A 23,308-nucleotide genomic window follows, 5' to 3' on the forward strand; every position below is an offset into this window, starting at 1 on the left:
AGAAAGTTCAGTGAGGCATGTCATCATTTAAAAAAAGACTCCAATCTGTGCCACGGAGAGAAACATGACTTCCCATGACATGCTTTTGAAGATGCCAGCCATAGATGCCGGTGAATGTTAGGAGCTGTAAACTACCAGACCTCAGCCCAGAAAACTCACAATAGCCAGTTGATTCTAGCTGTGAAATTGTTTGACAAGGCTACAGATAACTTTTGAAAGGTATGAAACAATTTAAAAATGGGGATGATCAGGAGTTAGAAATAAGGCCCATACTTAGCTAGTAACATGCGGAATTAATGTGTTTTGCGTATTTTTTCTTTGTAGTTTAAAAACTGTATAAATAAAAAGAATCCCAGACACATGAGCAAGATGGAATGCTGCATAAGACAAGTGTTGTGTACTTTCACTTTTGCTATCATAGGAGAGGGTGGTCCCATATGCTGAATCTGGCTGTTAAATGAAGGAGGAATGTACCATACATGCTCACTATGTCTACCAAGCCAGTGTTGCCCATGCAGTTGCTACTCAACATTCCCATCCTCCTTTCAGAATATATTTATGCTGAATAACTTTGCCTCTTACCTAAGCTCTCATTGTTTAAAACTGGCACTATGAAAGATCATCATTTAAAGAATAAACAAAGAATATGATCTCAAATCTTAAAGAGTGTGAAAAATCTATTTAACTGGGAAGATAGAGATTGTTTGGAGGAGGCTGCCTCTAGCTGCCAGATGTGTTGTGTGGATGTCCGCAGATACCATTGGAAATGGCTAAAAATGTTAGGTTTATTGTTCTTAAGGTAAACGTCTACTGTACTATAAAAATGCAAATAATATATCTCTAGCTAGTGAATTAAAATACGAGTGATGAATGTGAGACACTAAAAATGGTTCTCTTGGGTAAGAGGCTTTTGGTGATATGAGCTATTTGCAAGGAAAGAAACCACTGCTTTTCTGAATTTCATTGTAATTTTTTGCATAGAAGAAACTTGAGTCCTGAGAAAGCAGAGATCAAGGAAAAGGCTGGATGTGTTCAGTTTGATCTAGAGACGTGAAGGCCAAGGGGAAAATGGAAACAAATTCAAAAACAAAAATTCTCTGTTTTTCTACGGAATTTTTTACCTAAGGGAAAAATTATGAAATTTGGGAGCATTGATGATAAAGTCCTGTGAACTGCTTTTTCTTTTTGAATGAGAAATTATTCTTAAGATAAGGTTTTTCTCACTCAAAATGTAAAGCATTCAAGTCTGAGTACTTTTTCAATTTGTCCAGTGGAAAAATTGGGACATTTTTAGGGACCACTGGAAAAACCTAGGAAATATTTATTTTTGAGACAAAATATATAGATCAAAATATGTAGTACAATTTTTGGGTTTTTTTGGTATAATACAAAATTGCACTTGTTTTGTCCTTTGCAATCTATATAAATAAAAAGCAAAGTGTCCATTTGTTTCATATCATTGCTGTTCGAAACTACTGGACCAAATGCTGTAATATTTTCAGACAACGGTGCTTTCTCATCCGAGCATGTTTTCACCACCTCACACATCTCACCTGTGCCAGGTAAACTGTCCTTTCCCCCCCAAAACAGCGCCATCTTGTGGACGCTGGGCCTGTTCTGAGGTATGAATTCTGAGGTAATATTTCGTTCAGGGAGAGGGCCAGGAGTCAGTGAGGGAGCAGAGGGACGACAGAAGCTGAGGCGACCCAGGCGCGCAGCGTTTCTCTAGAGGTACTGGCCAGACAGAAATGAAATACAAAACCACTCTCAACCTATTATCTAGAAAACAATTACATTTACACATGAAGCCTCTGCCCTCACCTCCAGTCCCTCTCCACCCCACTCTGGTGTCTCACCAAGCCTTAGGAATACTCTTACAGTACGGACTGGCATTCTTCAGACCATTCTCATTATGACCACTGATGCCATTGTATAAGTAATACAATCATTGCAGTGCTAATTATATATTCTAATCCAGGATAACTAACAAACTACATTGCAAATGAAAAAAAAAACTTCCACTAGAGATTTTAACTGCCTTGAGCGCAGCGTCATTGGCAGAATCATAAAAACAGTTCACATATACATAGCCACTGTACATATTTGCGCCCCCCCCCCAAAAAAAACTAGCCGAATACATTCATTCTTCAGCCTGTACTTACAATGATTACAGAGAAGAATGCTGCAATAGGTTTCCCCCCGTATGGCAAGTAATCAGAGAGTACATTGGTTTTTCTGCAGCATGGTATTTAGTAAAAGCCTAGTCACAGCAGTCCACACACACTGTATTCTACTGTATTTGTGCTTAACTTTTCCGGTAGGGAAATGTTCCTAGTTTCGAATTGGAAGAGGTTAGGCCACAGGAGTTAGGCCACAGGAGCATTCTCCCCACTACGTGCTGCATGGCCTGCTTTCCGTGCCATTTACCTCATACATTACTGGGAACTGCGGGCCTTGGGGACAGACACACAGAGGTCAGGAAGGCAGACTCTGTTTCCCTTCTCCAGCCGCACATCTCAGTGCAGCCACAGTCACCCACCACTTCTTCACATGATCACATGGCTGGATGTGCGTGACAATTTCACAACACACATGTGCACATTAGGTTTTAGGTAATATTTAGGTAATATTTAGGTTTCAAGTAATATCAGGCAAAACGATTCTCCTACACTGTTTGCACATCATCAACCCATACAGTCCAACACAGTAAACACTCTCACAACTGCCCTCTCACCCTCAGTCCACCAAGCACTTGGACGGATGCTAACTTACAACAGAATACCTGTCTACAGGGTCTACTCCCTTCGGAAATTTGGCCAGCCAGATCTGCAAGGCTCACTTCACAAGAAGCCCTGTTGGCGGGCAACCCAACTCATGCGGGGAGAAGGGAGCTGGGCAGGTAGTTCTAATCTGAGATCTCTGAAGTAACGTTGGGTTTGCCCTGACCTTTGAGGAGTGGTACCAGGCGCTACCATTGCGTACTCCAAGGTAAATTAGGTCTGAACTGTCAGTGTCAACCTGTGTTGGACAATCCCTGAATTCTACTAAACAAACTACAAACCGTAATACAACATTGTGAATCCAATCTGCTGTTGAAAAGGGAAAGAGGGGTTCTATTTGACCAGCCCCAAAGGCTATGCTGGGGATCATTGGACCTGCATGGACATCTGTGTGGGTTGCGGACTGTGATGAGGAAGAAATTTGCCACAGCAGTGCGTGGCCGGGTACTGCTAGTATTTTCAAAAATTTTTAATTAAATGTAAATAATTTTGTCAACAATTAATTATTTAATTGAGTGTTTTCAGTGTTATAAAGTTTAGCCTGGTATCCACATATGTTGATAGTCCAGCTTATTGTGACTTCATCAGAATGTTTCTGTCCGATTAATATATTTGTTTGTTACAGAATTTTTCTGCCCTCAGGTTTTTCTGTTTTAAAAAACTTACCTCTCAGGTGGCAAAAAAGATACATATGCTAAGGTAGCATGGGGGGAGCAGTTTGAAGCTTACTCAAGTGTTGTGTATAGTTGTAATTTCTGTTGTAATTCTGACTTTTTCATTGAGACTCAATGTGGATTTCACAGTGTAAAACAATGCAGTCAAATCGCATGATAAATCCAGTGAGCAATGCAGTGGGGCTAGGATTACAAGAATTGGAACAAATACAGAAAGAAAAATATCAGACATGATATATCATAAAAATATGAAAGATTTCAAAAGTAGAAGACAGTACAGTGAGAACAAGAATAATATATAGAATAAAGTGGAATTTACTTCAATCATGTCACTTTTGCAAAGCATTCCATTGTAACTACAGCTCTATTCCCTTTATGAAAATGTCTTTCTAAACAATTCTGTTTTACACAATCTGTGGAACAAAAGAAATGTTGGTTGCCTTTCTGACAGGCAGGCTATTCCACAAGCTGGGAGCTACAACAGAGAATGCACGTCTATAAGCTGCTGTTGATCTTACCCACTTGTAAGGTGCCATCTTCAGAACTTTTTGCTTAGATGAGTAAAGGTGTTGCAGCAAAGCATAGCAGAAGAAGCAGACCTACAAATGTAGAAGTCAAAAGGATTGTGTGTGTAATGATTAGTATTTTGAATTAAACCTGGTAATTTATAGATAACTAGTAGATTGATTGAAGAATGGGTGTTATATGCATACTCAGCCTAACTTCTTATAGTAACCTAGCTATAAAATTCTGTAAGAAATGGACAGACCTATATAGAGTGTGTACTCTAGTTTTAAGGCATGGATCCATGTGACCGTATCAGCCAAGTCAATGTATGTGGATTCATGCCATCTTCAAGACTAAATGGAAAAAAGCGGGTTTTTTGCAGTTGCATTAATTTGTTCCTCCAGCAGCAATGCTAGATTGAGTATAGTAATAGAAGACATCAGATACTTTATACTTTTAAATGTCATAAATAGTATTATAATTAATGTAATTAATTAGTCAATTGGTTAATTATGTTACTTTAATTAATTTTTGAATTAAATTGTTCAGTTGGTAAAAATAAATGTGCATTTGATAGGAAAGTAAGCACTGCATCTATCTTAATTTTCCCTCCTCCAAGCTTTTTTCCTTGGTTTCAAAATTAATGGGAATTGCACATCTCTACTTTGAAATTGTCAACTGAAAAAAAATTAAATTTGCTGCTTGCACTACAAGTGTAAGTATATTTTGCTTTTGAAAATCATGTCTCTACACTCTGTTTTTCATATTAGGCACTTTCTGGTCAAAGAGTTTAACCAATAGTCTTCAATATTTAAAACTAGTACTTTCAGGAAAATACCTCCAATTTAAGGTTATTGCATGTAAGGAAATAAAGTGCTGGAAGGCCTTCAGTTTGCTAAAGGCCGTTTCCAGTATGAGTAATACATACAATAAAACACAGACAGTAAAAATGGAAACTACCATAGATATCTTAAACACAGATTAAAATAGTAACTCTTAGACTTAAAAAGAAAGTGATTAAAAGGCCCCAACAACAACAACAAAATAATAGAACGCTTTAATGAAATCATAATTTAAAAATCCCTGGGAAAATATAGTTTTGATCTGGGACACGACAAATAGATAATAGTATTTCTATTATGGTATTAATAGTATTTATTTAAAAACATATTTTTGTAAACATAAATGTGGAGCAGAAACCTTCCTGGGGGAAAAATTCAGTACCTTATTTTTGTGTGGAAGATTTTCCATTTATAAAGATCTGTAGTTTCACAAAATAAATAAAGTTGATCTAGTTGCCAATGCAGTATTAGGCAAATAAAAACCAAAACTTAAATTTTCTATTAATAATAATGGCATATCATATACAGTCTTTTTTGGTGTCCTAAAATGAGTGCGCCTACGGTTTTCAGGGCCCTTGACTTTTTTCTTAAATTTAAACTACGTAAAGGAAAAACATGCTATTTTGTTATTACAAATATCGCTCCAATAACATAATTTTCATGTGAAGCTTTCATTTTTAATATAACAATTAAACTATACTTGATTTAGGTTTTTTTCCCTGATCACATTTTCACTTTCATATATATAGCTAATGAGACCTAAAATTAACATTCTATTATTTTGTTGTTGCTGGAGCCTTTTAATCACTATCTTTTTTAAGCTTCATTTTTACCCTGAGGTAAAATGGTCTGTGCTGAAGATATTTATGGCAGCTTCCATTTTTACTTATGAATTTGTTTTGGTTAATATAAGTCAAAATAAATACCTAAATCATTGTATACTTAACGTGGGGCACTGGAAAAAATTCCAGTTCAATTTTTTGTGAAAGTCCAAATCCTTGTTTATACATTTGGTGGCTGGTTTTGCATTTAATTTTGAATATGACTTTGATTTAAATCTCACCATAAGATTCCACTCATTTTTTCTTACACAAGTAGTCATAATTTTCTAGAAATATATATGTATATAGGAGAATTTGATTTGTTAACAAATAACTCTTATTTCAAAAAAGATTTAGTATTTGAATGAATGTAATAAATCTGAGTACAAATTAATTGACCTGTTTTTACTTCAATGGCTTTATTTCAGGTAAAAAGAACATACTCCCATGGTACATATAGAGCTGGCCCAATGAGACAAATCAGTTTGGTTGGAGCAGTGGATGAGGAAGTAGGGGACTACTTTCCAGAGTTCCTTGATAAGCTGGAAAATTCACCTTTCTTAAAAGTAAGAAAGAAATGGGGAAAGAAGCTATTTGGAAACTGGCAAGAAGTCCTTCTTGTGAGCAAGAAGTCCCTGATATGCTTGTGCCACAGTCCCTAGCTTTTTGTTAAGTTTGGGATGCTAGACAGTAGCACATCTCTAATACTCAAGGTTGCAGAGATGAGTTCAAAATTATGGCATAAATTGGGCAGTGATCAAATAATCAGAAACATGGAAGCAAATAAGTAATCATACACATACATCTGTTTATTTTTACTTTGATTTTCTCATTCAAGAGCCGAGTCAAGTATTTCATATGTGAGACTACCAATTCCAGAATGAGACTGCAGTCTAACACAAAAACATTGGATTTATTAAGCTTAAGAATTATTAAATTTATGTTGGCCCATTTAAATATTTTTCCATCAAATGTAACATATGACAGATTCAAGCAAATTCCACCTCAGGGGAGACTCTGATTCCATAAATGCAATGTGCTAGACACATTTATCCATTTATTAACAGATTGTGATTAATTTCACTGCCAACATTTTTTGCTTAAACATCATTTTGTTAAAATAAATTCTGTTCATTTAAAAGGTGTCAAGGTCAAACTCTGTCTGAGTGACAGAAATCAGAGCACAACTGAAATAGCATCGAACTTCTTAGCCAAAGTTATGAAACAATGTTCTCAAAAATGAAGAAATTGCTCAAACTTCCGTTAACCTCCTGGTTCGGAATGAACTTTTGAAATGCACCTAATTATTTCTTAATTCATAGTTGGGTAACGTTGCATTGAGCTTAGGAATAGTTTGAGGTTTTCATGAATATAACAGAATTATATTCTAGTATAGTGTTAGCTTCTATACTGGCAATGTTGCCTTTCTGTGTTTTGTAATAAGAACAAATATATATGGACATCTGTCTTGGATCCACATTTAATGAAGTATTTTAATTCTTGTAGATAATTGAAACATGGAATATAATGGTGCTTGAAAATAACTTCAGGTTCTTTATTGAAATAATTTTTCAGTGTACTTTGCCATGGGGGACACTTTCTAGTCTGAAACTGGAGAGTCGTAAAGATAGTGATGATGGTCCCATCATGTGGGTGCGTCCAGGAGAACAGATGATACCTGTGGCAGACATGCCAAAGTCACCTTTCAAAAGGAAAAGGTATGTTAAGTTCAAGTTCATTATTTATAGTAATAGGCCATTAAAATTCTCATAAGATATCCAGACAGATACAGAGTGAATAGATATAATATTCAGAGCAAAAAACGTCTTTGTCTTGGATTAAAGCATAGGAATATCATGATCCACAGTTCAATAAATAACTAGACAAACATGTTGAATTTTATTAGCAGTAGCAGTTAATAAAGATGGTTTGTAAGCAGGATTTAATATTTTTTTTTGCTCTAGAAGTCAGTCTAAAATGTTAGTAGCCAGGCTCAGATTTGACCTTTCAGGGTTAATGTTTGACCATATTTTTCCATTATTAGTTTTACAACCCCCTCCCCCTCAAGAAACAGGAGCCATAATGAAATTTCTAGGCACTTTGGGATTTGTCAAGCCTTACTGTAAGCAACATATTCTTTTTCATGGTCAGATATCAGGAAATAACCCTTGACAAAATCTGGGAAAGTGGAAATAGTTTCTGACAGCCTGGATAGGAATCTGATTCTTGAGCCCTCATACCGGGGGCAGTATAGCAAATAGTACCTGAACACATACACACACATGAGATTTTCAGTTGAGGTTTTTACAAAGTTGTCATCCAAAAAAGCAGTTTCCACTGTCTAGGAATGTGACCTCCGGAAAGATATCCTCAGAAGAGAGAGTGTAAGAAAGGTATAATGTTGGACGCTGTCAGTCTTAAGCGGATAACACAGAGGAAAGGAGAGTCAATTCTATATCTAGTTAAAAGCCTGGGGGGGGGGGGCTGCGTGCGTGCGTGCGTGTGGAATTCTAATCAACTACCTCCTGATAGATTCTATCAAGTATTCTGGGAACATCCAAGGAAAACCATAATTTGAGAACAAATTCCCATTTGTTATTCTAATTACAAACTATCATTGACTCTATCAGAAATAATGTAGGCAGCCTAGTAGTTGGTAATAAGTAGATTCTTGTGTATATGGGCCTTAATAGTATAGAGACCAGTTTCAGCATAAATTAGTATCTCTAGGGAAGCCCAAACATTTTTATAGAAAAAAAGTATTTCAATAAGCTCCGTACCAAATTTTAGCACCATATACCATACCAAACTACTATTTTCTCCAGAAAGATCTTAGTAGTTGGGATCAGCAAATGGCCTGACCTTTTCCAGAATGGAATTTGAATTGCTTGAACAATTTTAGAAGTTAAAACTTTAAAGTCTGGAAAGATACGTTGAAATGTCTGACTTGTTAAATTTCTTGCTGTTGTTTCTATCTTAATCTTTATTTCTCTTTCCACGCTGCCTTTAGAAAAAATGCTATGTGTTTTGTTTTGTCTGTAGCTGTGAACACCTACTCAAACATCTTAGTTTTTGGCCTTTGTTAAAAAAAAAAGTGGCTTAAGTGCATGCTTTCTTGACTAGAAATGCCATGTTTTCCTCCTGGAAGAACTGTAATGTAGCTACTCTTCAGAGGATGTTGCTATATGCTTAGTTCAGCCAGTGGATTAACTGACTGAATTGGGAGGTGGAGTTCTTAGCCAGTGCTAATATCTCAGTCAGGGACTTAAACAATGATGGGAGAAGAAACTGATTACTTGATTGTGTGTGCTAAACACTTGCAGGGAGAGAGAGAGGGAGAGAGAGGATGGCAACTTAAGTACCTGCAACTAGTCCACCGTAAATGTTTGCTGCATTGTCAGGAAGGGCCAAGTCAGAAGATTCTGGGGGAGAAATAGCTAGTTTTGCCTGCTGTAGACAAAATAAGTCATGAAGTGATGTGAAAGAGAAAATGGCTTTGTTTATATGTCAGAAAGTAAGATAAACATCATGCATCAAAGAGAAAATTATATATTTAGAAAGAAGCAAGAAAACATTTGTTATTGTGAAGTCAAAGATAATAGGACTGTAATATACTACAGGTTACATTCCATCAAAGTGCAGTAAACTGATCTGTGAAAGGTAGATTACTTTTGTTATTGCAAGGGTATGAGGACAATCTACTTTTTCATTGGATATTTTTATTTATTTGTATAAATTTTTTAACTTCCACTCCCCTCTTGCACCCAAGGCCATTTCCAATGTTAGAGCAATACAACAGTAACATCTAAACAGTTAAAACTATCCCTATAATTGAGCCCCACTAGATCTTAAATGAGGACAAATTGAACAAGCATTTATCTGGATAAATGGAGATGAAAGAATAAGGAATCGGAAAGGGGAGGCCAAGATAGTAACTATTGCTGCCTCAAACATTTGCCTGCTGGAGCATCTCTATCCTGTGAAACTACATTAAATCCAGCAGATCCCTGGTCTCATTGGACATTCCTCCAGGCTGGGGCCAGGGCTGAAAAGGCCCTGAACCTGGTTGAGGCCAACTGGACTTCTCTTGGGTAAGGGAGCACAAACAGATTTTCACTGAATGATCGCAGTGTCCGTCAAGGACATTTATGAAACCAACCACTAAAAGCTAAAAATCTAAATAGAATTAATTAAATTGAAAAATTATGACAAGGGATAGGCTTTTATCACTACATCAGACTTCAGCCTGGTGTTTCTCTTTGTAACATTCCTTTTTTGTCTACATTCTGTAATTACATACTAACAAAGTGGCTTTTGAAGGAAACAAAACTGTACGGAGAAATTGGGCTTATGTCTGTACTTTTTTTAAAAACAGAACTACCAATGAAATAAAAAACCTGCAGTACCTACCTCGTACTAGTGAGCCTCGTGAAATGCTGTTTGAAGACCGGACACGAGCTCATGCAGATCACATAGGACAAGGGTTTGAACGACAGACAACAGCTGCTGTAGGAGTATTAAAGGCAGTGAATTGTGGAGAGTGGTATGTATTTGCCAAATTATTCAGGGAAAACATCAGAACAAACCTTTATGAGTTTCCTGATAGCCTCCTAAGGAGGGGTTGAGCATAATATAGCACTGATCCGTCATTGTTCATAGATGACTCTTGTCTATAGACTGGTAAGCAGAGAAATCAATTAGAACTGTGTACATGTTCATATGCTTGTATGCTTACTTTGATGTAGCAGCAACAGATCAGCAGTTTCTTTGGTATCAGTGAGTTTCATTTATACATTCATTTTTTGAAAATGATCCACATTGACATTTAATGTGATTGATAATCAGACTGGGGTAATATGGTTCTGGAATGGAAGTGTTCTGATGACGGTTGGGAACATAATACATGAGTTGTACACTCAAAATGAATACCCCTTTCATAAATTTCTTTTACTGTTAAAATTTAAGTTGTTCTGTTAAGTTAAATTACTGCTACAGCAAATGATAACAGCAGGGGCTGAGTGAGGGGGAACTGCTCCTGGGGCATGTGTGTGCCCTGTGCTCCTGCCGTAGCAGTGCCTGCCACCGCCAGTCCCCTCCGTGTGCCCAGGGTGTTGCAAACAACCCCCCCGCCGCTGCCCCATTGGCGCTACACCACTGGATGACTGTGTTTTAGAACAAACACATTCCAGAAGAGAATCAGCTGTCAGATGCTCCTTCTGATTAATGTTGTAATCAAATTTTTAAGCTTTGCATTTTTTGCAAAAGTCTACACTGAAACATGCCACTTTTTAATATTTTAAATATATAATTAATATATAATATAATATTTAATATAATTTCTTTGTTGTTTTTTTAAACAGTCATTTGACCTTTTTGCAGTTATAAGGGATTGTTAACCGGTGTGTAGAAAAGTAGTTAATTGCATGTTTATTGAAATAGGAAGCTAGACTTTTGTAATATATATATATTATTTATATTCTACCCTCCCCAACAGGGCTCAGGGTGCCATGAGTTGAATCCAAGTTGAATTCACAGAATATACCTTTAAATTTAACCCCATATAGTCCTCTTGGTTTTCAGGCACTCTGAAAAAAGTGGGGGAGGGTATTATTCATGGGGTGGTTGCATTGTTTTGCTTTCTCATGCAAACTTGACTGAGGTCAATTTTATATGTCAGTCACAGATAGTTCTATACAAGTAGTAGCAACAATTTCAGCTGGTCTTGCATGAGGCTGTTGTGAACTGAACAGCACCTTTCTTCTGCTTTCAAAGTATTTGTGTTTAAAAATATTTGCAAACCATGTGTTAATTTTTTATAATAAGCTTGATGGCTCCATTTTTTTCCCCTTGTCAGGGTGGAACAACCTCTAATTACCAAAGACGTAATTTGTTTTCATGCGGAAGATTTCTTAGAGGTAGTTCAACGAATGCAGTTAGACTTGCATGAACCTCCACTCTCACAGGTAGCTTTCCTGGTCGATTAACCATCTTTGGCTAAAATTATTTTTTAATTCACAAACAATTCTTAATTTTGTTTTTTTTTCTCCCTAGTGTGTCCAATGGGTGGATGATGCAAAACTTAACCAGTTACGAAGGGAAGGCATTCGGTATGCAAGAATTCAGTTGTTTGATAATGATATTTATTTTATCCCAAGGAATGTTGTGCATCAGTTTAAGACAGTTTCAGCTGTGTGCAGTTTGGCTTGGCATGTTCGGCTCAAGTTGTACCACTCAGAAGGAGAACATACAACCATCCATGAGAAAGGCCCACCAACAGAGCCCACATCTTCAGTGATAGGACTTCAGACTGACAGTGTGATCCATGCAGAAAAGAAAAATTCCTCCGAAGACACCAAATTTGTAAGCAGTCTGCACACTAAATATGTAAAACAGGAATTTTCACGTACACAGCCTGAACCTGCTGCGTCTCACTGGATTAAAGAGGAACCAGTTAAAGTTAACCTTCCTGAAAAGACATTGGCCCCAAATTCCATGGAATATCAGAATGTTAATGTAAAGTTGGATCACATTCAGTCTGAAACTGACTCAGAATTTGAACCTGATGACAAAGACTTGCAGGACAGCTTGTGCCTGGAAGATTGCGTGAATCTGGAAGACACAAGACAGACTGGTCCAGCATATTCAAGTCTGCATGGCAAGAAAGAGGACTTTTTGTGTTGAAATTGTTTGTATATATGTTTTTAAATTCCTTTTAAAACCTAATGACATAATAATGTAAAGATGCTTAAATTCTGTGAGGTAAGTTTGTTACTTGCCTTCAAATCTGTTACAGAAAATAGTTTATGTAGCTTTGTAACATTCCTCAGTGCCTGTCCATAACTGTGAAAGTATCAAAGCACTTAGGGCCAGATGCACTGTAAACACTGCAGGTGTAACATAAAGAAGTCTTTAAATATGAGTTGTAGGTTTTAGAGTAGAGCTGACATTTAACATATATTTTTTGTATGATGAGCCAGAATTCTTTTTGACAATTCCAGGCTTTTCCATAGAGCTTATTTATACCGATTTTTTTTCGTTTTAATGTGTCAGCACTGTAGTGTAAATAGCTTTTTTTTTAAAAAAAGAAAAATCTTTTTAGTGTGATTTATATTGAAATGTGAGCCGCTTAATAAAGGTTCATAATAACAATAATGGTTTTATTTTTGGGTCTCTAAAAAAAACAGCCCAGGTTTTTTTGTTTAATGCCCACTCTTCAACAAACATGAACATTCTTGCATGAAATAACAAAATACTTAGATACAAGCATAAAGTCAATCTTTGCATACAAGTAATTGTACTGATGATTTTTCATAGAACCCCATTATAAGTTCTGATGTATTTAAAAATTTGGATGAAAAGTTCATTAAGAGGTTAGACAAGTGGAAAACAATTCTTTTGTCGTATCTTCCATTGATGGTTGCATAATATTTTAATTACTTTATGTTTTTGAGCAAAATAATAATTAGTTACAACAGCCTAAGTGTTGTGCTAAGCCCACAGAAAGCGTATACAACCTTCTTTTGACTTCCTTTTTATCTTGCTGTTCTGCATACGGGAAAGATTGGCAACTGTTTGAAGGAAATTTGAAAAAAATGTTGGAATGCTTTTATATAATTGAGAGTGCTCCTTGCAAACACTGGGGGTAATTTTAGACATCTTATGTTTTGCATCTAGAAAACTAGAGAGATGAGAAAGCTGCTGAGCTGGCGAGAAAGGGGTCCAAGGATAGAAGGAAGGTCACTTCATTGTGAACTACACCACTGGACAAACCCAGTCAGGCTTAATTTTATTTAACTTTTTGCTAAAACCACATGCCTGTTTCAAGTTTTCTGTAATATCCAAAAGTGGCTCTTTGGGATCTTAGTACAAAATCAGGTAACAGACATCACTAGGCATATTTTTCAGCACTTGCATATAACTGTTTCTAGAAAACTTTTTGAATGCAGGTATCAGAATCCTAGTTATGTACTAAAGTGCATTTGGGCACTATGGTTGTGTTGGAGAGTTCAGTGTGTCTTCAATCATGAATAGCTTGTGGGGCCTTTTTTTTTTAATAGGTTGCATGTTTGTTTAATTTGCTGGCTCTGTGAGATAATGCCATCCACTCCTGTTATGTCAGATCATAGTTTGAAAAAGAATTAGCCTAACACAGTACAGTTACATTATAGTGCAACAGCACTGGTGGCAGTCTTAATAATATTTCCTACTACAAAGTTTTGGTACATAGAATGTATTCCATGTTAGTCCATAATTCAGTACAAACTATTACCATCTCTTGTACTGCTCTATTGGATATACTTTCATATGGGAATACTGGCAGTATTCTGTCACTTAATGTGGTAAGATGAAAAAAGAAACTCCTGTTTTGTAACAAATTGCATCTTTAACCAGGTGAACTAGTATGTTCTTTCAGGACAATCATAGAAAAAATCTGGGACATGATCAAAGCCATCCATGTATTGACACAGAACTTGTTGGGGAAGTGGACCCCCAGCCTCAGGAACTGTGTCTAAGAAAAGTATTATGACTGGAAGGTTCAGGGTTGACATTTCCCTTGACGTCCTGGTTTTCTGTATCCAAGGAGTTCTTGACATGAGGGCAGCATTAAATCATGCAGTTTGTTCTTCCATTTTGATGTGGAATAATCCTAAAAAGGCTGTACAACACAAAATCATTCTGGGGAAGGAGAAGTGACAGAAGAGAATGATTATGATTTGAAAGTTGATGAAGCCTGCATACCAGTAGCTGAGCTTTTTTAATGATTCATAGATGTATCCTGTTAAAATTGTCAAGTATTTTTCTAAATTATTGAGGAGTCTGTACTTTTTTCAGATTCATGGGAGGTTGGAAAATCTTCTGGGCTTGAAAGGATGAGTCCAAACAATTCGCTGAAGGGCTCTTCTGAAGCCTGCAGCATCCTTTGCTTTCAAGGCCATCTTCACCAATTGGGTTGCCACTGGATACTGCTTCAGTTGGCTTAGCATTGGTCTCTCTCTTGAATGTAGAGTCCTTTTTTCTAATGGAAGTTTGCATTTCTATGCTCTCCTGCTTACCCCTTCCAAATCACCATGGCATAGAGAGAAACCAGTTTCAATCTCCCCAGCTTGGTCAAAAGCAAATAATACTCTCAGCCATTTGCATTCTATATCATATGGTTTTTGCCACACTTTAAAATTCTGATGCTTGTGAGCATTTTTAGAACTTGCACATGCTCACTTCAGTACAATAAAGCTAGAATTGTCACAGTGGTTTTTCTTCATGGTCTTGGTGCATCACATTGATGGGATCTCAAGTATACCTAGCATCCATCTTTGGCTAATATAAAAGCTAATCCCACCAATGTAACTGCACCGATAACCACGTGAAAAATGCCAGTGACAGGTAAGTCACTGTTTCAATATATTCTTCTAAATAACAAACATAGTGTCCAGTTTAACTGTGACCCTTCAGTAAGTATAAGTATCACCTCCAATTAGAACCTTTTTTTGATGTCTGTCTGTAGTGGTGTTTTATCCACATCTGGCCCTAAAAAGTTTTCTAAAATAATAATTTACAAATATAAGTCTCTGTAATTCAAGATACATCTCATGAAACTTGGTAACTGACCTGGTACTCATACAAGTTCCCAAACTTGGGAAGTTTTTCATAAAATGACAATGCTACTTGTATTCAGGGATAGAATGGAGTCAAGGGTACATACTAGCATATTTCATGGGAAGGTCTTTACTAATATGAGCATTATTATTTAACTCACTTTTTAGCTATATTTCTTTAGTGCTTACTATTTGATAAATCTAGTTGGCACATCAGAGCAAATAAAAATAAATAGCTAATGCTATAACTCATCTTGCTTTGTTTATTTTTTTGTCAAATTTGTTATCATATTCTTGTTTGCTTCTCTTCAACCATCTATTTTCTTTAATAAAGACTAATTCCAGCAGGTAGCCATACCAGCCTGCTGCTGCCAAAATAGAGAAATCGTGCAGCATTCTAAAATCCATACCACTTTACTGTGGCATAAGCTTTGTTGAACCAGAATCTTGTCAGATATTCAGTGGGCAGATTAAACCCAGTAACAAAAACAGAAGTATTTGTGTGGGGATTTGGTGGGTCTTCTGGGAGGATCTTGCTTTCATCTATGCTACAGTAGTGTAACACAGCTGTATCCTGGTAAACTGGACCTTCTGGACTCTTTTTAATTCCTTTTGCTGTTCTGCTCCTTTTAGTTTTTGGGTACATGCCAATTGTATATGACAGTCTATGTATCTATTGAAGGTAGCGTCTGGCTTACAAAACTCTTCCCAAAAATGAATTTGTCTTAAAGGTACATGAGGGTTCTTATTCCATTGTTTAATACTCACAAATAGTAGGATTTTTTTTCTCTAGTGCCCTTTTTAAAATCTGGATTTGTTAATTTCTCAAATACCATTAGTTCTCTCTTGGACAACTTCAATTCTTCTTTTCTCTCTTGTTTTGAGGAGTGGCATCAGAGATTGGCCAAAAGCAACATGTAAGAGTAAGCCTCCTGGGGTGGCCCAAAGGACTCAGACACATTCAGACCTAACACCCTTCCCCTCATGTCTCTGTAGTCCACCACCCCTAAGAGTAAGCAGGATGGGGATTGGAATTAGCTGGTGTGTGTGTGTGTGTGAAGCCCCTTCTGCACATGCAGAATAATGAACTTTCAATCCACTTTCAGTGCACTTTGCAGCTGGATTTTACTGTGCGCAATAGCAAAACCCACTTGCAAACAATTGTGAAAGTGGATTGAAAGTGCATTATTCTGCATGTGCGGAAGGGGCCTGAGAGAATGTTATCTCTCTAGAACACAGGCGTCAAACTTGCAGCCCTCCAGATTTTATGGACTACAGTTCCCATCCCCTGCCAGTTCCCAGCCCTGCCATGGCTGCCAATTGGCCATGCTGGCAGGGGCTGATGGGAATTGTAGTCCATGAACATCTGGAGAGCAAACCATTACGTTTATTAGACAATCACAATTAGGCATGAGCATTATGGTTGTAGATAAAGCACTTTAGCGTCTTTCTTAAAATCACATGTTCTCATTTTCATTGTAACTAGTGTCCTAGTTTTCTACTGTGTTAAAATCTTGTGCCAGAAAGCACAAGTGTTTAACTACTGCATGTGTAACAGATGTAGTTTCTTTAATGCAGTTGTTATCATCATCACTATGATGGACTGTTAACTGGTGTTTGACAACTACTTCCCAAATTGTTGTCTAAAGACTTCTGAAATAGTAATGCAAACAAAGAAGGATTTAAATAGGCCTGTGTATGCTTGTAAATAAATCTTGTGTCTCAGAACGAACAGTTTGTAGAACAGAGATAAGAAATAGTATTCAGAGATCAAGTTCATTCTGCCTCACTGTCTGTCTCTAATTAGTTACATCAAGATTAGTTCTAATCATCTATCTGACTGATAAATATACTCCTCCTGTGGCTGTCTTTAAATAAAGAGCCTTAAAACTCTTCAGTATTTTTTTAAAAAAACTTGACACCTTGTGCTAAGCCATAGACAGAAAAGTAATTTTGAGGATTTCATTCCTATTCCATTGAAAGTGCACTTGTTCTTACAGAACCATGTTCTACCCTTGTTACTGTCTTTCATTTTCATAGTTGTAGTCCTTACATGGTGGGGAATGTGGTCTAAAGAGAATTACAAATGGCACTGGAGAGTAAAATCATAAATCTTTGGAGATTTTGGCAAAAGTGTTCTTAACATTTCGTATAGTGAATAAATGTTTTCCACAGCAAGATGTCTGTACTATCAGTGCAGCAGAAAGGGTTAAAATGTTGGAATTTCACAAACATGTCACACTGGAGATAAGCTGTTTAAGATGCATAGTTTCTTGGGAGATGGTCTCCAGCAGAACTTTTCAAGGTTATTGTGTAGAACAAGAGAAGGATGTTGGGACTGCTACTGAGATAAGTTAACCAAGTGCATATAAATCCAAATAAAAGGAAAACCTTTGCCACATTGAACTTAGCTGCCCTTTCTGGCTGTCTATTTAATTATTTAAGAAGGGCTATATATCCTTTGTATCTGCCTCTCTAGCTCCACCAATCATGTTTTTCACTGGGGAAAACAAGGAAGAGGAAAATATGAGCACAAAACATAACATATAATTCATATTTGTCAGTGTAATACTCAAATATTTCACCTTTTTTCAATCTTTAATCCCATTTTACCCATCAACTATTTGATCCTGTAAATCTCTATTTTTTATTAAAACCTTTGTTTTAAGTTTATTAACTTTAAAACTCACGAATGCATTAAATTCTTTCAGTTTTGACCTTCTAAATTCAATAAGGGGTTTTCCAAAACCAATACCAAGTAATCTGCAAGGGCTCTTAATGTATAGGTCTCCGTCTTTATTTTTATACCCCAATCCTCCCATCTTGTATTACATCTCTGTTCACTGTTGTGTTCTCCACATGCTGACAGTTTTTAGTCACTAAGGTCTAATTCCAAGGGTCAAGAATGAAAAGTTCCAGAACTCAGAGCAGTAAATCCAAGGGTAATCTGAAAATGCAAGTCCAGAATTTTGGTCAATATAGAGTAGATGTTTTAGAGCAGTAGCAGCAAGGTCAGAAGTAAACAGATGTGTTGCTTCCATGCAATTATGCCCTTTCCAACTGCTTATAAATATGACATTATTCAGGCAGTCTGTGATGTGCTACAGCTGCTGGTCACTTCAAACCTGCTCCTGTGAACACTCATCCTCGTTGTCAATGCTAGTCCAGTGCTGGGCTGCCAGGTGAACACTTACTCCTGTTCTATAGGACCTTTCTCCTGCCCCATTCTTTAGGGTCTGATGGTGAAGGATGTAAGCATACTGGCCTTACCATAGCCAGCTCAGAGATTGGGAGGAGGGGTGTGTGTGTTGAAGAGTCACTGCTGGTCCGGCTATGCATTCAAGTCTGGCTCCATGAGGGCTTCTTCTTTCCATAATACTTTTGCCCGCTGACTACATCAGAGGAGTCATTAATGACTATTGGACCCAGCTGCTCCATGATACTATTCCCCCCTCCCCTAGCAGCCACCCCACCATCTGGGGGCAGGGCTGGGATTTTGCGGTATACATAGTGAAACCAACAAACTAGAATGGAAGAATGAATGTTCTTGGTGGGCTTCCAAGATTGATATTTGCGCCCATACCCTTTCCAGTTGATCAGGTATTGAAGCCGCCCTTGCTGATGCAGAGAGTCTGGAATTTAGGCTACTTCAAACTCCTCATGACTCTGGACCATAAGTGGTGGTGAGGGTGGTGCCGAGGGATGCAGTGGGTTTTGGGGTGCAGCAGGAACCAGCAGGGAGCGATAGAACATGTGGATCTGCAGTGTTGCCAGGAGTTGCAACCAGTAGGCTACAGAGTTGACTTGTTCCACTATGTGAAAAGGGCTGATGAGCTGGGTATCAAATTTCCAGAAAGGCACAGACTAAAAAGGTGTTGGGACGAAATCTGGTCCCCACCCTTCAGAGCCTTCCCAGGCCACTATTTCCAGTCTGAAGCCATCTAATATGCCTGTTTGGCCTGTTGTATCTGGTTCTGGAGAAAACTGAGAAGAGCTTGGAGTTCCTGAATGAGAAACTGCAAAGGTTGGTGCCACTGGAGGATAAAACTGGGGATTGTAGCCATACAGGGCATTCGATGAGTGGAGGAGTCTACTGCATTATTGCAGGAGAATTCTGCTATGGAAAGCAGGTTGAACCAGTTGTCCTGCTGGAGGTTCACAAAACATCTCAAGTGTTGCTTCATTGTGGCATTTGTGCACTCAGTCTATTTTTAATCAGTGGGACCTCTTGGCCTACATATAAATTCATATAATTATAAAATGTTCTTTGAATCATCCATTATCTGTTAAAACTTTGTCTCCTTGTGGTTTCAATATCATTTTTCACTCTCCTTTTCAGTTTATATGCAAACCTTGTTTGTTTGCAGATTCAAAATTTTCTTGTTTTACATGTTCGTTTTGTTTCAATTTCTCTTATCATTTACATACATAATAAACCTGTTATTGCAAGATTCTTATTTGCTGTGAGATATTCTTATCTCTTGTACATTTTAAAAAATCATCCTCTTAATCTTTAAAACATGTTGTATTTTCTCGTCTCGTTTTCTTAAGTTTGCAGTTATGTTGTATCAAGTGACCTCCAATAAATGCTTTACTTGCATCCCAAACTGTTCTCAAGTCTGCCCCATTCTTCAAATTGAATTTTTAAAAAATTGTTTAATTTTTTTCTCACAGCCCTGAACTATTTGAGGTCTTTGGAAGTAGGGCTTCACTGTATTAGATTTTCTTTTACAAATCAGGCTTATATGATTATGATCTGAAAAGTATTTGGTAATGTTTCTGCCTTAGCTACCTTAGTAGCTATGTCTGTAGAAATCCAAATCATATCTATTGAAAAAAGATCTGTGTCTATCAGAAAAATATGTATTCTCTCGAATTTCCATTTTTCTGCCTCCTTTATCCACCTTATCCAAGTTGTCCATCAAATTAAAAAAAAGTTTTCTGCAATTTACCTTGTGTGTTTTTAATTCTATTTTGGGAATGACACATTCAGATGTTACATGTGCTGCTGATTCACCCCCAGAGTCCCTCATGGCAGGGCTTCATATGACAGTTCTATGGGGGGAAAATCCTTGCTGGTTCAGGCTTATATACCCTATGCACACCTGGTCTATAAGTCATGTTAGGCACAGGGCAGAGCCCTGTGTTCAGAGCTAAAACTCTGTCCGGTTACTCACAAATAACCATCCATAAGCTTCTTCAGTGTTCAGAGTTTATTGTTTCAATTCTGCGCAGAAGAGGGAACTCTCCTCTGTTAGCAACAGGGAGGAGGTTCAAAGGGGCTGTTGCTTGTGTAACATAATTTATAGTTACAAAAACATACCTCCCCGTTTCTTGCTCATTGGGTTGAGTCAAGTAAACGTACAGACCTGGTCATCTTATCCCACCTCTTACCACACCTTTCCATCTCATATTTTTAATGTAACTTGAGTCTAAAAACACCTCATGTACACAGTTTCTATAGCAATCAAGTCTTCTGCTAACTCTTATCTATTTTGTGAACATCTTGCTAGCTAATCTCTACTGAGAGGCCCCGTTCCTTTCAACTTAGAGCTAGTGTCAGGCTGCTCCTTGGCACCCCTTCACATTCTTTGTGTTTAATACCTTGGATTTTCAGCAACTTCAATTCCAAGCCTCTGCAGGGATGTTAGCTAAGATGATTTTATATAACATGCTCCACCCTTTTGTGCAGGCTACTATATATATATATATGGCTTAAAACACTGTGAACTATATATGTGTACATATCAATCCATCCTTTTCCTTTTTCATACTGTTTTAAGCCACTAAAACTTGCATTTACATAATTGTATTATTTTTCTCTGCGTTAACTTGGTGCTCTTCTAAAATAAGTGTGCTTTTCTGTAACTAAAGCCATTGAACCTTGTGACGTGTAGCATGTGCACAACTGCTTAAAGGTAATAAACATTGCATACAAATACATATAATAACCCATTACTATGTCACCATTAAAATAAACATAAAGACATTTTTTTTAACCACAAATAAGAAATTCAATTAGTAAGCCACCCAACCCATCTCTCAAGTAGAAAAAGGCTCTCTAGAGCATACTCAACATTTTAGAACATTTGCCACTAATAACATTAACCTTACTACTTTATAAAACTTATTATTATAACATTCTGTCTACACTAGAAAAAGGTAACCCCCACACCACTAATATAATGCATGTACTATATGACACCACTTATATCAAAATTGATTACAATATTAAGTACCCATTTCACCTCAATTAGAGTACTGTAGGCCCTTCAGTCCTGATACCTTTATCACCGTGACTGTAACCTATTAGTCTCAGAAGCTAGAAGTTTTTCTCCTCTTTCCATAATACAATAAAACAATGCACCCTCCCCACTATCTGAAAACTCCTATCTCTCCCATTTCTGCCAATAAAAGTCCTTTCATTTTTTTTTTAAACTAAGTCCATATGAAATTATGAGGGGTTTTAAATTTAAAAAGCAAAGTTCTGCAATTTCTTCTCTAGTATCCAACAGGATTGTCTTCTTATAGTTTTCAACTGTCAATGTCCTGAAGTTAAATATTAAAATTTAAGTTCAGTTTTGTTGTCTGGCTTTCTTCTCAAAGTCAGTTTAAACAGCTGGTCTGGATGCATAACAGCAGTTCAGGCTCAAGAGGCAATGAAGCTTTGTCCAGTATATAATGCTCTATCCACGCTCTGTCCTTACTGATACTTCTGTCGCCAACAGCACTTAATAAGGCCCAACTCCACTTTTGCCTCTAAGGACACTTTTTTTTTTTTTTCAGTGCTTCAACAGGACTCAGTCTCCAGGCAAGAACTTATGAACTGACCTCCAAGCCGCCTCAAGTCAGAAACAAAACAGAAACAAAGGCCAGACCAGCAGCACATTTCCTAATAACAATCATTAATTTCAAAAATCACCCCCTCATGTGGTAAAATAACATCCCATATAAAAATGCTGCACATCACTTAAAAAGCAAAATATAATTCCATGGTTATGTTTTGAACTCGAATAAAACCAAAAGAAGAATTTTTCATTTAAAGGCAGACTTTTCCTTAACTTGGCCAGAATTTGTTGGCTATATTTACCCATGTTCCAATTTCTACTTTTCCCAACTTTTTCTTTACATATATTTCATAATTACATACCCTTGACCTTTCCCCCTATATTACTTTCAAAGAACTATATATATTTAATACATTTTACAAAAACACAAACCCTTTTTCCCCTTCCAAATTTTATAATTTTTATACAATTATTTACCCTATCCCTCATTATAAAACTTTATCAAAAACATTTATTGTTTTCCAACACACTGATACCCCTGTGGCTTACCTCAAGCAGCACCAAACAGGCTACTGCTCTACCAACCCACCTATGATCATCTCCCATAAACCACACCCCTGATTCTAGAACAACTTTTTTTTCTTCTCCCCTTCTATCTTAGAATCCTCTTTTTTTTCCCCAAAAAAAGTATGACACCCTAAAAGCATTTCATCCTGGTATTTTAACTTTTGTAATGCCTGATTCAATGCATAAAGCTCGCAAATTTGGGCTGACCAGGTATTAGACAGTCTCCTTGCCTCCAAAATTTTACTTGTTTCCCCATCCACTACTACAAACTCATTGTGCCTTTTCCCTTTATTACTCTAAAAAAACCCCATTTAAAAACAGTCACCCTCCTTCGTGCTATTAAGTGTCTCAAATATTTTTTTTTTTCTTTCTACTTGGTCAGCCAAATTTTCAGAGCTACCTGTTTGATGTCCTTTTGACATGTAGCACTGATACTTGGCCTGGGAGTTCTAAAGCTTTTAGAACTTTTTCCACTAACTGTTCGTGTGCCAAAGATTTCCCCCTTGTATTCAAAAGACCCCTTTCCTTTTATAATTTCCCAAAGGTTTGAATAACCCCATGTGAATATTTTGAATCTGTATAGATATTTACATTCTCATTTCTTCTTAACAACAATAAGTCTGTGTTTAACACTAAATCTGTTTGTTCCAGTAACACAGCTTCATATTTAAGCAAATGAGCATGTCATAAATTTCCTGGCAGTTTGCCATCCCAAATCAAGGAGGATCAAGATTGG

General features: G+C 37.1%; 1 protein-coding gene across 1 annotated transcript in view; it reads left to right on the top strand.

Annotated features, from left to right (window-relative positions):
• RSBN1L (round spermatid basic protein 1 like) overlaps positions 1 to 20,168 on the top strand; it is a 48,493-nt gene extending 28,325 nt beyond the window's left edge. The window contains exons 4-8 of the mRNA XM_048499457.1: positions 6,053 to 6,190; positions 7,200 to 7,342; positions 10,000 to 10,167; positions 11,479 to 11,587; positions 11,676 to 20,168. Of these exons, the coding sequence (XP_048355414.1) occupies positions 6,053 to 6,190; positions 7,200 to 7,342; positions 10,000 to 10,167; positions 11,479 to 11,587; positions 11,676 to 12,305 (1,188 nt within the window). The 3' untranslated portion in view covers positions 12,306 to 20,168. The remainder of the gene's footprint in view (positions 1 to 6,052; positions 6,191 to 7,199; positions 7,343 to 9,999; positions 10,168 to 11,478; positions 11,588 to 11,675) is intronic.
• The last annotated feature ends 3,140 nt before the right edge of the window (positions 20,169 to 23,308 follow it).

The sequence above is a fragment of the Sphaerodactylus townsendi genome, linkage group LG06 (assembly GCF_021028975.2).
Source record: "Sphaerodactylus townsendi isolate TG3544 linkage group LG06, MPM_Stown_v2.3, whole genome shotgun sequence".
Lineage (NCBI taxonomy): Eukaryota > Metazoa > Chordata > Lepidosauria > Squamata > Sphaerodactylidae > Sphaerodactylus > Sphaerodactylus townsendi.